General features: G+C 39.0%; 2 protein-coding genes across 5 annotated transcripts in view; both read right to left on the reverse strand.

Moving 5' to 3' along the window:
• Positions 1-1,387, reverse strand: part of crispld2 (cysteine-rich secretory protein LCCL domain containing 2) — a 31,651-nt gene extending 30,264 nt beyond the window's left edge. Inside the window, exon 1 of the mRNA XM_081358775.1 lies at positions 1,072-1,387. The gene's annotated coding sequence lies outside the window, so the exon portion shown is untranslated. The remainder of the gene's footprint in view (positions 1-1,071) is intronic.
• Positions 1,388-7,287: 5,900 nt separating this feature from the next.
• The window catches only part of usp10 (ubiquitin specific peptidase 10), a 38,473-nt gene continuing 28,300 nt past the window's right edge, over positions 7,288-17,460 (reverse strand). For 2 of the 4 annotated variants that reach the window (XM_081391918.1, XM_081391916.1), the window contains 11 exons: positions 17,019-17,110; positions 16,795-16,904; positions 15,816-15,874; positions 15,616-15,719; positions 14,640-14,739; positions 14,332-14,509; positions 14,055-14,102; positions 12,692-12,857; positions 11,329-11,473; positions 10,450-10,515; positions 7,288-9,246 (listed from right to left, as the gene is read on the reverse strand). In XM_081391918.1, the coding sequence (XP_081248044.1) occupies positions 9,059-9,246; positions 10,450-10,515; positions 11,329-11,473; positions 12,692-12,857; positions 14,055-14,102; positions 14,332-14,509; positions 14,640-14,739; positions 15,616-15,719; positions 15,816-15,874; positions 16,795-16,904; positions 17,019-17,110 (1,256 nt within the window). In that variant the 3' untranslated portion in view covers positions 7,288-9,058. The remainder of the gene's footprint in view (positions 9,247-10,449; positions 10,516-11,328; positions 11,474-12,691; positions 12,858-14,054; positions 14,103-14,331; positions 14,510-14,639; positions 14,740-15,615; positions 15,720-15,815; positions 15,875-16,794; positions 16,905-17,018; positions 17,111-17,460) is intronic. The other 2 variants (XM_081391917.1, XM_081391919.1) reach the window with 1 other exon arrangement.

Below are 17,460 nucleotides of genomic sequence, written 5' to 3' on the forward strand. Positions count from 1 at the left end.
TCTCCGGGTCAAAATGACCCGAACACAAAATGAGGGTTAAAAAAAAAAAGAGTACTTTTAAAGAATATACTTAAAGTGTGAACTGAATGTGATGTTTTCAGACACTTATGACACTTGCATGTTAATTGCAATTAAATGAAAATGTATTATAATTTATTTTTAAATTAACTGCAGTTAGCTGAACTTGTGATTTTTTTTAACCTATAAGCAGGACTTAAGTACATCTTTATATGCAATTTCATAATTACTTATATTGTCTTTTAAATATGGTTAAAGTGTGCCGAATGTAATGACAAGCATTTATGGCAAACTAAAATATACTTTAATGTAATTTCTATTGAATGAAATTTTTTTTATATTAAATGTATATAAAATAACACACTACAGTTAAATAGTTAAAAATAAGTGTACTTCTTTAAAAGTACTTCTGTGTAAGTGTACTTTAAAACTTCAATGTAAAACTGTTAATTTGACATTATTACAAAGTGCACTTTTAATAGTATACTTAAGTGTGTTAAACAGTCATTGAAGTATATCTTTTAAGTGCGCTTGAGTGATCTTTCATTTTATGAATGTTATATATTATATATTTGAAGTGCATAACAAGTGCAAATTCAATATGAACACCATTTCATTTTCACAGAGCAGATTTCAGTAGGCAGTATTAGCAGTCAATTCTGAGCATATCTCCACTCTGGAGTATTTATTTTCTCATGTAACCACTAGATGGAGCTAACCTTGATTTCCACACGAAACTTCAGATTTTTGCAGTTCGTTGTGATTTATAATCCTTATAATAAAAAAAAATGATTTATTTAATGGCCCATGTTGATTCAGTTCTGAATACCAATAATCCGTTCTGCACACAAACACTAAAGAAAAAAACTGCATTACACAAACATCCTCAGTCAGTTGTGCTGCAGGGCTGCATTAGACTTCATGTAATCAGTGATGGTCTGAGTGTAATTTCCAGTGGTTCCTCCGGCAAAGATCACAGATCGCAGCCATGACCTTGACGGAGAGAAGCTTTGGTCCAGATGGCGACCGGGAGTGTGCGGAGGTCACGCTTACCTCAGCCTCATGGTCAGTTGTTTATTTGGTGAGAGCTGCAGATCCTCTATGCCCTGCGATGTTTATTAGCTTCCCTTGATTTAGTGGTGCTGTTTGGAGACTCTCTCAGTGAGTTGTGAGAAAACCTGCATGATGTGACACGGCGACAGATAAATACGACCTAGGTCTCTATGTATGAGGGCAGTGAAAATGTCAAAATAGGCAGAACTACTTCAGATGCATCGCACTACTAGTGGATTTAAATCTTTTTGAGCTTATTTTAATGCTTATTTTAAATCATTTTAAGTCATCTTGAGTTCCTTCTCATTTGAGAACCACTGCACTAGATAGCAAAGTGGCTAAAATAGAGGAATAGGTGGCTAAAACCAAGGGGTTCAGATAGCCCCTGCTGGGTAGAGGGTGTAACTACAACATTTTCATGTAGACTACACTCAAAATTGACCATATACCCTTTAAAAATATTTTTTTGCAAGCAACACGTAATAGCAAATATTTCATTCTATTTAAATGGATCTTTATTTCTGGCTGCTTCTATTTTGGGGGGCTCTTAAAGGGATAGTCCAAACTAAAATGTTGGTAACTATACAGTTTCAGTTAACGTTGACTGATATTGTATGGATAAAAAGTCAAATGGAAGTCAATGGGAACCAAAACCGTTTTATCATCAACATTCTTTAAAAAATCTTTTATGTTCAGCAGAAGAAAATCATACAGGTTTGGAATTTTTTTTGATTCAAAAAAAATATTTCAAACAAATGCTGTTCTTTTGAACTTTCTATTCATTAAAGAATCTTGACAAACATGTATCATGTTTCCACAAAAATATTAAGCAGCATAAAATATTTTTCAACATTGATTAAAAAAAAGAACCATTATTAATAATTGAGCACCAATAATAACTGACAATAAATGAGCACAAAATGTGCATTTTACAATGATTTCTGAAGGCTCATGTGACATGGCCAGGTGATGAGCGATGCCTGGTTTCCTCCAGACATGACGCTTGCCATTCAGGCCAAAGATTTCAATCTTTATTTCACCAGACCAGATCATTTTGTTTCTCATGTTAATTCAGTCCTTCAGGTGCCTTTTGGCAAACTCCAGACAGGCTGTCATGTGCCTTTTACTGAGGAGTGGCTTCCGTCTGGCCACCACCTACAGGCCTGATTGGTGGAGCGCTGCAGAGATGGTTGTTCTTCTGGAAGGTTCTTCTCTCTCCACAGAGAAACGCTGAAGGTCTGTCAGAGTGACCATCGGGTTCTTGGTCACCTCCCAGACTAAGGCCCTTCTCCCCCGATCGCTCAGCTCTAGGAAGAGTCCTGGTGGTTCCAAACTTCTTCCATTTCTGGATGATGGAGGTCACTGTGCTCAATGGGACCTTCAATGCTGTAGACATTTTTCTGTACCCTTCCCCAGATCTGTGCCTCGATTGCAAGACAATCTTGTCTCAGAGGTCTACATACAATTCCTTGGACTTCATGTTCTGACATGCACTGTTAAAGGGATATTTCACCGCTGGAAACATGAATGTGTATTTAAATTGGGTCATTTATGTAGTAGAAATGTGAAATTATTTTAGAAGTTGGTGCCTTCTAGACTAAATTTATTTTTGGCTCATGTGGATGAAGGACAACAACTCCCAGAATGCACTTGCTTCGCTGCCCTACGAGGCCACTCCAAAGCCACGCCTACCGGTTACAGAGGGCAGTATCGGAAGAAATGATACAACTAGGCTACTAGTCGACTCGAAACTGAGAAGACGGCGTTTTATCGTGAGATCCCCCTATGGGCGGGTTGAAAACATGCAGAACGAGCGCCTCCTACTGGCTGTAGTCTCTCGCCTCTGGACAAAAACAGCCTCCGATGACGCTAAATGACGATTTTTGCATCATCTGAGGTTTTTTTCCAGACACACAATACAGAAATCTCTCGTCTCAGGGGGATATGAGGGAGGGAAGCACGGCCATTCGAAAATACTACCGGGTTCTACTGATACAAAGCTTAATGCTAATCGGTGAAGTATCCCTTTAACTGTGGGACCTTATACAGGGACAGGTGTGTGCATTTTGGAATAAGGCTGAAACATAACAAAATGTGGAAAACGCTGTGAATACTCTCCGGATGCACTGTATGTTTGTGTATGTATCTCAAATTAAAAAGGAAACCGAAACTAAACTAAAAGTAATTGAAAATATGAATAAATATAATAGTTCATTAATAAATAACACTGCATGGAACAAAATCCCACATGAAGGCAAGTAAAAGATGACAGGATTTTAAAGTAAATTATTCCTTTCAAGAGATTCCTCTTACGAACACCTAGAAAAAAAAAGTCATTCTTTCTTTGGCATTTCCATAGCTCAGCAATAACTTGACCACGAAGAAAGAAGAAACCTCTTAGAATGGTGTTTCCAGTGAAACAGTACATTAAATACATAATGTTCATTTCAAACCGGCGTCCTAACGCCTACTACCGGAGCACTGTGCCAGGATCCACACTGTAACACGGCCATTAGAAACAATTTGTCTGTTTTGAATGTGCTGTTCTCCTTGGGCTGAGGCACATGTTTGAGATTCCTGCGCACTCCAGACTCAATGCCTGCAGTTTGTTTGAGTGAGCCGGATTCAGTGCCAACGCTGGATGGGGAAAGAGGGAACTGCTCCATGTCAAATGCTAATTATGGGATGGACAGCAGCACCAAGACAATTTATTGATGTAAGAACATGTAAAAGATCTTTCCTCTTTACTAAACAGAATTCCTTTAAGGTTTGTTCAAGCAGCCAAGACAATCATGAAGTAATACTACATCATTATAAGAGCCCGCAATCAGAGCCCAATGTATAACTGTGATGGTGGGTATTCAAGTTACAAATCAGCAACAGCTTTAAGGACCCCAATGAAATCAGAGTTCTGTGGCTTTTAGTCCACGTGTTAGCTTTCAGCTAATCTATTTTCTTCTCTTTTTTTTTTTAAACCATCCAAGGCCTTGTTTACACCAGGTAATAAGATGCGTTTTGGTAAATCGGATCACAAGTAGACGAGGGAGACACGTAGGCTACCTGTTTACACCTGGTGTTTTGATACGTCTCTTTTGTCCACTTTCAACCACTTCTGTTCTGATTTCTGCGAGGGGAGGGTCTATGTATGGGTTTTCGATCTAATGAAAATAAGCTTGCACAATTTACATATGACCGGAGATGACGGAAAAACATACGGAGAGCATCAGCTTTAGTTTCCGCTCTGACAGCCGCAAGACAACACACCGAACGCTGAGTGCGTGTTAGAAATCAGGAATGGTGAGAGAACATTGTGCTTGGTACATTTTTCGTCTTCAAACAAAACTTGGGTCTCCAGCCGACAAAGTTTAAATCACGTCGGACTAGCACGCTTCCCATAATGTTTGCGCGCTAAGGTCAGTAGACCGAGCAGGCCGTCTTTTGTGGCTGTTTGAACACTTTCGATCTCACAAGCATCTACACTATGAAAGCAATCCGGCCAGTGCGTTTTTTTACTACCTCTGGAAGTTTTTAGACCCCGTTTATACCTGTATTTAGCGTCGTCCACTTGTGATCCGATCAACCAAATCACATCTTAATACCAGGTATAAAAAAGAAAGACGTTTTTAACATGATGCTGAAAAATCAGCTATACCATCACAGGAATAAATTTCATTTTAAAATATATTCAAATGAAAAACAACTACATCAAATTGTATTATTTCGCAATATTACCGTTTTTACTGTATATTTGATCAAATAAATGGAGCCTTGGTGAGCAAAAGAGATAAACCAAGTTTTTCAAAAACAACTTACCAACTCGTAAGTTTTGAACAGGAGTGTTTGCATATTAAATATTTATAATAAATAAAATATAAAATGTGTAATTAATATATAATACTGAACTAGATACAAATCAGTTATTTTTAGGAAATGTATAATTAATTTTAATAGATAGAAATCAGTTATTTTTAAGATGTTTTGCACAATTGTGTATGAGTCATCTATAAAAGAATTTTCACTCCTACCTACCTTCCTTATATTATGTATGTGTATATATACACATACACACACACACCTCACAGCCCCCGTACAGAATCTTAAACTGTATTATAACATTAACAAAAGAAAATAACATTTGATTGCATGTTTGTGAGCAACAACCGAACCTGTGTGGAGAACCATGGAAGGGAAGCTCTTTCGGCCTCCTAAATGATGAGACAGCCTTTAAGTTAAACAGTGAGGCCACGTATCCCAGAAACCGCACACTGGACCCGCAGGCAGCCAACTGAGCCACAAGAGCATGCAGAACGGTCAGACTGAGAACATAACTATGGCAGAAATGTTGAACAACACACAAAGAAAAGACATTTTGAAATTCAACCTACTTTGGTTAGTAGGTTAATGCATGCTAAGGAGAATAGCAAGGATCAGTTTCTCTTTATTTTTATTGTTTGCTTGTGGTTACTCTGTACATTCCTCAGGAGAGGGGTGACATGTCGTGGAAAAGACTGTTGTTTGAACTGCCCCATTCAAAAGGCTTCAGATATATCTGCTATAGAAATAAAGCTTTGCCACTATTTATTTTTTTTATTTGAATGGTTGACAAAAAAAAAAAAAAATCAAAGGCTGAAGGTCAAGGATGAGACAGCATATAGTTTGTATTTAGCTCAATTTGCCAATGCATCAAGATCTCAGAAGACACAAGGGTTAGGAAGCACAAACTGAAAAGACAAACATCATTTGAACTATACACTAGGACTTTCCCTGACTGACATACTGAAAGAAGAGAAAGAAACCGTCTCAAGGCATGAACTTTTACATGAAACCAGATTTCCACCTTGAAACAGACAAGAGAAACAAACAAGACACGATGAGTGAGTGAGTGCATCAAATATGACTAAATAGACTTCAACACATTTTAACCAACACTCACACCGTGTCTACACCGGACACGTGTCGCACTCCAACAGCTTGAGGCGGTCAGGATGCAACAAAACGAACGATGCAAATTGATTTGTTCTTCGTGTCAAAAAGTAGCGCAAACACACCAGAAATGGAACGGGGCATCAGTTAACCGTCAAGAATTTGTCGTGTCACTTTGCGCCGCATCCAGTACACAGCATCTCTGTTTACAATGGTTTCTATTTGCTTTTGCTGTCGCTCGCATCTGGTGTAGACACTGTGTCAGGAAAAGTGGTTTCCAAAAGCTCCTCCTGACGATGAGTCAGCTGAAATCAAGTCAAGTTCTTGAATGGTGCACAAGACGACATCCAAGTTTGGGAAGTTGGGGAGAAAAAACTTAATCGTACATTTTTATCTTCTAGCAATCATGAGGCAACAGTATCTGTTTATACAAGTTCTGTATCCTTTGGTTTTTCGTGGGGAATGCATTCCTTGTGTCCTTCTGCAGATTCAAATAAACCAAATTCAAGAAGTTCATCGGGGCACATGGTAAAACAGGACTTGGCAACTGCAATCACGCAGTTGAAAAACGCCAACCTCTTATGTACACAATTAAATTCAAAAGACTGTAAATGAAATGACCAGAGACTGGGATTACATGCATTTGAAGGAAGATTCTGACTGCAGGGATAAAATAAGCTCATTCAGATGGATGTGAAATTCACACACTGCATTTCTAGAGTGGAAAGATGAGTTCACACCAGCCTAACCTGTGGTCAGAGGCAGGAGTGTGTGAAGAGCTCAACTCAAAGGATCTGTTCCTGGAAGCGACGTGTTCACTTTCAACAATCGCCAACAACAAAGTGCATTTGTGGGGGCTGTAATGCACCTGATCGCTTGTGTAAAAAGTTTGGACCTAACAAGTGGTAAGCCTGAAACATTCCCGGAAAGTTTTAGTTTTTTTTGTTATTAGAGGTATATTCAGTAACAGGGTAATGAACAGGCCAACAAAGAATGTGTGCAGAGATTTCTTTAGATTTCAAACACTCATTCAAACCACTTTTATTTTACAATTTAACTCATTTGGTGATTCTTTCAGCGACCAACAAAAGTTTGTAGTACTCTCCGCTCAATTTACATCAGCCTTCCCTGCAAAAATCAGTGCAGAATATGCAAAAGGTCTGCATACCCTGTCTGGAACTAAGCAGTTATTAAATACATAATGTTCATGTCAGTGGTACTTTTATTTTGTGGAGAACAGAATTTAAGTTGACAAAAAAAAAAAAAAAAGTCCAAATGAAATAAGGTCGAGCATAGTACTTGTATAACTTTATTCATTGTTGTGCTTTAACCTTGGGTAATTTCCTTTCAAAATATCAATTTAAATGGAACAGAAATTGTATGCAAATGGGGAATGAAGCAAAAAAAAACAAAAAAAATCAAAATTCAACTAAATACAATCAGGTATAATATTGATGATGCAAGGTCTCTGAAACAGACGCAAACATGATTTGTTGTTTGTGCACATCTACTGTTGCACTTCAGGCTTCATCAGGCAGAGCTGATCTCGCCCTGTAGCAACACAGCGAATTAACTGCAGTAAGAGACACTTCTTGCTACCCATTCTGAGATGATATCCTCAGAACTGCACACGGAGCCTCAACATGCATATCCCAGGCTGACTGCTCCGAGCGGGCTAACACACAGAATGAGATGCAAACCAGATGTATCTCAACACAGCTCCCTCTCAAACTTGGCAGGAGTGGCTCAGTACTTGCTGCTCTACTGACATCAAAAGGCAGTCAGTGGACAGTGGATACACTATTCATATGATACAGGAAAAGATCAAACAGAACTAATGAAGGATGCCGAGAGGGGACAAAAATAAATGCGAGTCAATGTTCATGATGGAGTCTCGGACATCATTTGTATCTCGCCAGCATGAATGTGTGAAACTACACAAAGCCTAAAGAACAAGAGCAATTCCCCCAGGGAGCTGATCAAGGTAACCGCCGCCCAGATTCAAATTTTTGTGTTTTTAATACTTTTAAAACTTAAATATCTGCAAGAAATGTGCAAACGATGCACATCCGCATTTTAATCGACCAGTTTTATATTTTAACGTGCACAAAGCTTTTGTAATCATTTATATCCTAAAGCGCATTAAAACTGTAAGATAGTCATTCTAATCCTACACCCAAAAATCACACTGAAGGTCAAACAAAGCCAATTTTAGTTTTTTTTTCTTTTCTTGTTTTGCTTTTTACCATTTCAGCACACTGCAGCACCTTCCCGCTATCTTTTTTTTTTTTTCCTCCCCATGACTCGAGTGTAATCTGAAGCATCAGGATTGAGAGAGAAATGGGGGAGAGAAGAGGTTGTGGTGGTGGTGGTGGAGTTGAGTGTCTTGCTTGTCAACAAACTCCTACGTTGAGATCTACACAAATTTTGGTAGCTTGCTGGTGTAGGGTCACTTTGATGCTCTAGTCAAGAATTGAACAGGCTCCACTTAACTGCTGCAAATTAGGCTGACAACTCTCCTTGCTAAAAGGCAAAACACTTCATATTTTTTTCTATGCCATTTTAAAAAAGTAGATTAAACAAAAGAAAAAAAAAAAGAAAAAAAAAAGAACGATTTTCTCCAGCAGTCCATCAGCCTCGACTGGTTTGAGTTCTTTCCGCGGGGATCCACTCTGGCCAGACAAGATGAGGCTGTGAACATAAGCAGTGATTCAGGTCTGTTTCTCCGAACTGGAGCGCTCTGCAGTGCTAACATTTCTCCCCTCAACTTCTCCAGACCCAAGCAAGGCCGTGTGCAAAGGGGGAAAACACTATTACAGGAAAGTCTTTAGATACGTCTCATGTCTTTTCCTCTTCCAAAAAAGAAAGAAAGAAAAAGTTGGAAAAGCTGGCTCTCTGGAATAGCAGGGTTAAGGAAGGGAGGACAATCGTGAAGTTGGGCAGTGTTCCTGTCGAGACACATGGTTTTGTGTGTGTGTGTGATTGTGTGGATGTCTGTAAACGTATGTTTGAATGTACGTGTGTGTGTGTGTGTGCGCATGTTTGTGTTGTACGAGTATGGTTTCTACAGCAGGTCCAGACGCCGGTAGTACAGCAGGTAGGCAGTGCGCTCTGCAGTCTGCTTCACCACCTGATGCTGATTGATGATCTTCACCGCCTGGTCATCAATGCGCAGCCAGCCGTTCAGACCGATGTGGAAGACATCTGTAGTGTAGTGGCCACCCGTGGCACTGTTCCCATGGTGATAGACGACTGCGGGAAGATACAAAGGATTTAGCATGTACAACATTCATTTCCATTCAAATTTCCAGGGCAAAATGTGTCAAACCTAAGACTTTGCTGCCCCTTTTATACCGTGGTAGACATTTTTGTGAAGCTAAGTGAAAATTCAGTGGTGGATGCGTCCAAAACATGAGGCAGAAATTTATGGAGTTTAGCCATTTACAGTAGTCAAACAATATCATAACCTCCAGCATATCAATTGGTGAGCATATATTGGCTTTTTTCTAATAAAATCAGATTGAATTGCTTGCATTTGTGGCCACTCTTTCACAGGCCAAAATACTGTTAACAACCTTAAGACAGATTTAGATACTACATAGAAAGTATAAACTACAGCAAGAACTACATGGTATCAATGGCCCTTTAACATTCATCGTACAGTAAAAGCGGTAGAATACAGTCTTGATAGGACACATGCACTTTTTTTATTGCAGTAAAGGCTTGGCTGTCAGTAAAGTTTGGTAAACTGTAAGGAACGGTGATATATATTGAGTGCTATATCAGTGGCAATTAAAAGAAAAGTTTAGAGACAACGTCTCCATTTTCCACCCATACCAGATGTTCAAACATGGGGAAAACAGTCAAAATAGAGGCTTAAGGGAAATGTATTGGTATGGCAACTGATGCTAGGGGTTACTGGAGAGGCTTTAGAAAGGAAAATAAATGCCTGACAGCAATTCACTCTTGAAGGCGGGGGAAAAAGGTGAACATCTCCCACAAAGGAAGGCCATGTGTGTTTAAACAGGTCAGTGAGTCACGTGTGGTGGCAGTCAAAAGAGACAAGGCCCAACTAGTCAGCAATAGGAAGGTGCTAGAAGGACAGAGGTGTACGTCTTGACAGCTTGTTGGAAGCCAAAATAAGGGAAGCCTGTCATGTAAGCTCATATAAACAGGATTAGTATCAAACTGTGGAAATGGTCCAAATGACAAATCACTGGCAAGGAAATGTTACACAACGCTGTATCCACCTTATTTTGCAATGCGGAAGCTAATTTCTGTGAATGTGGGATTCCCAATTCATTAGTGCCTATAGGTAGATAACTAGTAATAAGTGCAGCAAACAGTAAATCTACTTGCACTACAAACCAATTAGTTTTTTTTATTATGACAATGCATTGAAATATGAAAGATACCAGTTTGTATATAGACAAAGGAATAAAACACAAAACATACCTGCAAAGAGCCTGTAGGTTCTTTGGCCTTTAAAAGTTTTGCCCCGCACCCCCGGTGACAAGAGATCTGAAAATCATGAAACCATTTTAATATGCAGCATATTTACAGAAGGCCAACTTCAAATATTAAGACGATCCATTTGCTAGTTATGAGAAACAGCATTAAAAAAAAAGAAACTCATTAAGAAAGTTAATATGGAATACTGATCTGAATAGCGTCCAGATGGACTTACATGCAGACTGGCATTTAGTGACTGAAATGTAGCCTACTTTCATAAGCAGGAAACCACTCACAATAGAGAAGTCTTTATGCTCGCTCTTGTTTATTTTGCTCAGGTTCATATTTAGTGCGGGAACCTGGTCTCTTTGTCAGGAGCACAATTGAGAGCACATGCAGAGTATTGCTCAAATTTTTTCACTCTTACACTATTTTCACAGAAATGATTTACCAACTTGGAACAATCCATTAAAATAGAGGTTTGTGATGTGAAAATAAGGAAGAGAATAGACTTGACCTGCATAGCGCATGTGCACAAAATTATGAAAGCGTGTGGAGGATAGAGACTCCAAAGAAATACGAGCTGCTCTGAATGAACAAAGACCATTTCAGATGGGCATGGCACAGATAGCCTATAGCTTTGTAAACAATTTACTTTTGCATAATTCCTAATATATATGTGTGTGTGTGTGTGTGTGGGATGTTATAGTGGGATGCAGTTGGCAGAAAACAGGAATTTTCCTCCTGATGTCACCAGGTACAGAACAAGTGCAAATGAAATCGTGCAATCCACAACTAACTGACTAGTTGGTAAAACCTCCTAAAAACAATGTGATATCAGCAGAGTATTTCAGTGGATAAAAAGGAAAGTGAAATGAACACCTTTACTGATCTCCAGATCAACAGGGTAATCAATATTCTTGACCAGTTTTTGACATCCACCGGTCTTCTCAAAGACAAATCTTTTGAGGTGAAGCACCAGCACTGGGGGAAGCTCTTCAAGAGTCACTCTCCGGCTGATCTCAATCTAAAAGCAGAAAAAGACAAAGAGGGCAAGAAATCAGAATTAAACATCAACACAAGTCAGTCAGAATCAAATTTTAAGCGTTTCATCTTAGATGTTTAAATACTTTCTCCTATCTCTTCAAAATGGTGGACCATAAGTAATTTGTACACAGTAAAAAAAAAAAATATTCATTTTAGCAAGAAATACTGTAAAAATGCTACGGTAAAAATCCGTTAATTGGTTAATGGCAAATTTCCTTACTATATACTGTGAACTAATATATCTAACAGGAAATTTAGTAATTTTACAGTAAAATATTGTTAAAAGCATAGACTGAACATAACTAATTACTTGTTTATTCTATGTACTTTTATTGTGGCATTTACACAAGTAATAAGATCCTGGTTGATGAGTCATGATCTTCCAGCGCGGTTTCAGCTGTGCGCTCCTGTTCTATTGCGTATGCTTAATCAAGACCTGTCAATCTGAGTGATAAAAAAAAAAAAATCCAAGCATGCTCCAGCTGTAAAAATGTCGATTGGTCTCTACCCACTACACCAATGATCCATATCTTTATTTAGAGCAAGTGGTTTTGAACGTACACAAAAACAACATAAGACAATGTGATCCGTTTTGCAAAGTTACAAACAAAAACGTGGCGCAAAAGATTTGTTTGCATTTTCATTACAAATACTTGGTACACTTTGGTCTCTAACAAACAAATATGCTTGTATTCTCCTAGTTGAGACCTTTTCAATGATATGAAAAGGCTATCTGTTATGTACGATGCTTTTACAGATCACAATTTCAAGTAAAGCAGTTATTTTTACTCTATGAAAATAGAGCACTTCTAGTTTGGTCATTCACTGTAAAGTCAAGCTTCAAAGCTTTAAAATAGCATCTATTTTGTGTTGGTTAAGCAAGTGGTTAAGTAACGTGATAGCTTGGAGGCTATTACGTCAATAATGTACATTTGGGTTGTTACATCTCATGATTTTAAATGAATGTTTATTACATTTATTACTGTGTCAAATGAGAAACTGCACAATACAAATCGAGAGACAGACAAACAGAAATATGAAAGGACGACAGCTACAGATTTGCTTACACCAGATATTAAAATCCATCTCAGTTATGAGGGGGAGACATTGCAACAGTATACAGTGCCAGATCAGCAGTTCACTGAGTAACTAACATTGACATGTCTGTGGGAAGATGTTTACAGTTAATGATTCTCACCTCTTGCTTGCTCTTAGTGGTGTAGCCCTGAACGGACTCCCGCGCCACCAGTACCTCCAGGGCCTCCTGGACTGTGCGGATCTTCTCTGATTGGATGTCCAACTGCAGCGTGAAGAAAGGCTGCAAGGTGGCCGACTCTTTTGAGCTCTGCTGGTATACCACAGATCTAAAAAACAAAAAAATAAAATGGGTTTTAGAAAAGAGAGGAGTGTGACCAATGAGTAAACCATTTAATCTGTTACAAGAACAAAATAAAAAGGTCAAAATCAATTTAAGAAATTGTTTAATCACATTGCCTAGGGCAATTGTAGAAGAGAATATGCTACTATGAATCTGAAAGCCCCAAAATGTATTTCTCACAGGAAAGCAAAAGAAGGGCTAAGCTATGCAATTAAATTCTCCATCAGGCTACCAAAGACTCCATAGCCAAACCATAGACGCAAATGCTAAGAAAAAAGCTTCATCTAGCCCTTGACGCCCCCACACGTAAAGGCGTCTGCGTTTCTGCAGCCACCAAAATTAGCTGGGCTGTGGTGGTGAGCCACAAGGCTTGTTATTTTGCAGTGAATTGTTTGTAATGGCTGTAGCCACACAGCTTGGAGGAGCACCAGGACAGCAGGATGGGCTGAAGATAACATCAAACTTACCAAGCACTTGTGTCATACCACAAACAATGTGAGCCAATGAAAAGGCCAAACCTGGTGCCATGGCTTTACTTTTCCACAAGTTTATTTTTCTTGCAGAAGAGCTGCACCTCTGTGGTTCACCTCTGTGGTTTGATGCGTCACTGAGGTCAGTGTCTCACACAGAAACTGTTAAGGCCCTGATATACTTCAAGCGGAATCATAGATTGAACCGGCGTGACGAACAAAATCAGGCCAAATCAAAGTTTGTGAGGAGTTCATTTTGAGAGTTCGAAACAGCTCGTCAAAGAACCCTTTCCTGAAAAGTTTGCTCTGGCTGGAAACCAACTTCAAACTACATTAGGTAGATGTGCTCTGGGACTCCACCCACTTTGACAAGGAAATCTTCACCGGTCTAATTTCCTCTGTTCAGTTTGTCGAGATCAGACTCAAGTAAAAACATGAACACACTGAAGAGCTGCGTTATAATAGACATTTTATAATAAAAAATTTTCATGTTTAATACAGTAAAGCTGCTTGCATTTAAGCAATCTTTCGTATTAAAGTGCTACATAAACGTGAATAGAATGGACTTGGCCAAATTGCGAGATTATGCAAACATATCCACGTTGCTATGATCAGATGCTTTTTTTAACTACTGTTTTCCCACCGCTGTCACTTTTATTGTGGGTTTAGTTTGAGATGAAAGCACGTAGCACATATTCATATAAATGACGCACCCAGCATCATGGGCAGCGCCGGGATGTTCGATGAACTTCTTTTTATCCCTAAGCGAAGAACAAAAAAGAACTTTGTCATGAGTATATCAGGGCCTTTATGAGGACAATGACTCTACAGCAGTGGTTCTCAAGACTTTTCAGGTCAGGTTCCACGTTTGAAGTTATGAATACCACATTGGAGCTTTAACACTGGGGATAACACAGAGGACCAGCCTGAGAATCACTGCTCTACAGTATCTATAAGTAGCTGACATGGAAACATGCATTCAAAGCCTACCTGATGTGGCCACCGAATATGTCGGTGATAGGTGTGCGGATGAAATCTGCCTGCCGGGTGATGGAGGTTTTGTTTCTGGGACCGACCTGTTCCCACTCATCATCGCTACCTTCTTCCTTCTCAGCAGGGTCTTCCTCCACACCAGGCTGAGACTCAGGCCCATTTGGCGTGGGGGCTTCTACTCAAAGACAGAAACAGACATCAAGTTAATATGAAGCACTCAGAAACCTGACAAATCTAGAGTGGGCAGGACACCAGCTGAGAGACAATTCTCTTGCAAACACTGCAGAAATTAGAAAGGAACATACTTTCTTCTTGTGGAGAAATAAGCTTCTTCAGTGCCAGCATTTCCTCATGCAGTCCATTTAAAATGAAACCAAGGTACTCCTCTGCATCCTCTTGGCGACCCTGAGAGAAAGACAGAGAGATCATTAATACATGACAGACTTTACTCATCCACCACACATCACGCTACACTTACTGGATTTCAAACCAAAAGCAGTTACCAGTCAGACAATGACTAAGCTTTTAAATTAAGGTAATACTTCCAGATATACTGGCATTCAAGGCACCATATGCCTAATAACATAAAATAACAAAATTATAATTACAGCAATGCTTATTTCTTAATAAAACTGGAATAAGAATAAATTCTCTTATTTTATCAACTGTTGAAATCATACACTTAAATATAAAAGGCATCCATGGAACCTTTCCATTGTACATTCTTTATAGTGGAAATCAAATTAAAATGCATTGCGGCAAAAACATCCTTTTGGAACCCTAATTTTTAAGAGTTAGGCAACAAGGGATATGCCCATCCTCCGTATACCGCCAGCTAAGGCAGCTTTGTTCAGACACGCTGTCGTTCTTCCACATCCGAAAGACTCTGTATCCACTGATTCAGCTCATTAATGGCTGAGGAATGCCATAACGGAGGGCTTTATCTTTCTGCTTTAATCTGTTCATTAGTTTCCTGACTCACTCATTCCTGAATGTGCAGACATATACAAACAAGGATGGAACAGGAAGGTCCTGTCCTCAGGTGTGCCAAGTACTGGTGTCTATCATTTTGACCTCATTGTTCAGGTGCCAGTAATTGTGAAACTAAGTGACTAATGAATTGGTGGCAATTACAACCAATCATTACCTAAACTAGATTTGTAATTGCAGTTGTTTTCCCTGTGTACCACTGGGGGCCCTCCAAAAACAGTGCTGGGGCCTTACCAAGTCCAATTAAACAATGGGCTTTATTGTAAACCGTCCAGTCTCGATGCTGCTCACCTTCTCAGAAAGGCTTGATTTGATGAGGGTGAGGAGTTTATAGATGTAGGTGGGTTCAAAAGGAACACCCACTCTAAGGTCTTTCATTATCTTCTCTCCAGCAGCTACAAGAGAAGCAGAGGATAATATAATATATAAATACACAGGTGAAAAAAGGAATGTAAAGATGTTGTCCTTCATTATCTCTGGACAGACATTACCTTGCTGTTTAGCCTTGGAAGGGACAGGCATATTGCTGAACTCATTCACAAGCCGAACACTACAAGACAAAAGAGTATGGTCAAACTATACATTAAAAAAATAAAAATAATAATTCCCTGCATGCAGTAAATGGAATGAAACAGCCTAACACTGTCTGTAAATAGGCTAATTCTTTGGAAAGCAGGATCTCTTTAGCTTTAAGGGCCACACTCCAAATGTTTATAGCAATTTATTAACGTGGCAGCAAGCATACAAAACTATAAAAAGTTAATTTGGTCCAAAAATATCACATAAAAAATGATTGAATTTTTCAAAAACTACAGTATATGCATTTGTTGTGTTTTGCACAAATTTGATTAAAGTCAACCAGAATTTTTAGTTAAGGTCAGGTCTGCACATTTCAAATGAAATCAGCCACCCAGTTACTGCATCTGATTTGATTTATATTTTCATCTTAATTTGAAACTTTAGCGCAATCTAAAATATATTATCATTCATTTATTATGGACAATAAATCTGGCATCGGTGTACAAACAGATGCTTCCCATTATATAACACTTGACTTCAAAACAAAAAATTATTCTGATTTATTACACAACTCTTTCACTCTTGGCTCATCCAAAGTAGGCTATAGTTTTCTGTTTGGCATCTTGACCAGTTGACATTTCTATTGACATACAGTGTAGGTCACACCACCCATCCAACTTATTCAAAAGGGAAAAAAAAAAAAAAATTATGGTTATTATAGATGCAGTTGCCATGATGACATCAGTGGGCCGCAAAAACATGGCTCAAGGGCCGCATGTGGTCCACGTTTTGAGTAGTGTCATATTAAGATTGATCACATTAGTCCCTCTAATGCCAATAAAGTCTTAGAATAGATGATATGCTTTGACATTCCACATCATGTTCATATAAACACACTGTTGTAATAAAAATGATAGTAATATTTAGGGCAGAAAAAAGCCTGAAACTTACAAGTTATCCATCATGGGTGTGGATGTGCAGGGTCTCTGAGTCTCACTGAAAAGGGGAATAGACTTCATCAGATGATACATGGGGGGACACGCAATCAGGGCCTGCAGGGTCTAAAGCTGAGAGTCAAGTGACAATAAACAAATAGGACAAGAAAGGCTTGACGATTCATTATTGTTTAAGCAGCTCAATAAGACTGGATGATCTGAGGCAAAGAAAAAGGATACAGCATTGATATAGCACCAGTTTCCCTTGTTTATCAGTCCTCTTGGTTGCAAAGACACTGGTTTGTGTATCAACTTCACATTGTCAATTAATTCTGATGGATGGAAAGAAAAATAAATCATGTTTGTGAATGAAACACTAGGGAGGTGCAAAACCACATATTTTTAGGATTAACTAACAGGCGAGTTGCCCGAACAACTAGGCAGTCTTCACAAAAGCCCTGTATAGCCGCGTTTCCACCGAAATTACCCGGAACAATTTGTACCAGGAACTTTATCCCCCAGACCTGTTGCTGTCTACATTTCCATCGCGGTCTAAAGTACTGTGAAGATTTGGCAAATTAGTCCGGTGACGTGGGACTACGTGCGACTTTTCAGCTCCCACTGGATTTCGCCCTCTGCGTTTAAGCTCAATAAAGCCTGTCCCGTGTCGTTGGTCCGTCTG

The sequence above is a fragment of the Scardinius erythrophthalmus genome (assembly GCF_964197995.2).
Source record: "Scardinius erythrophthalmus genome assembly, chromosome: 2".
Classification (NCBI taxonomy): Eukaryota; Metazoa; Chordata; class Actinopteri; order Cypriniformes; family Leuciscidae; genus Scardinius; species Scardinius erythrophthalmus.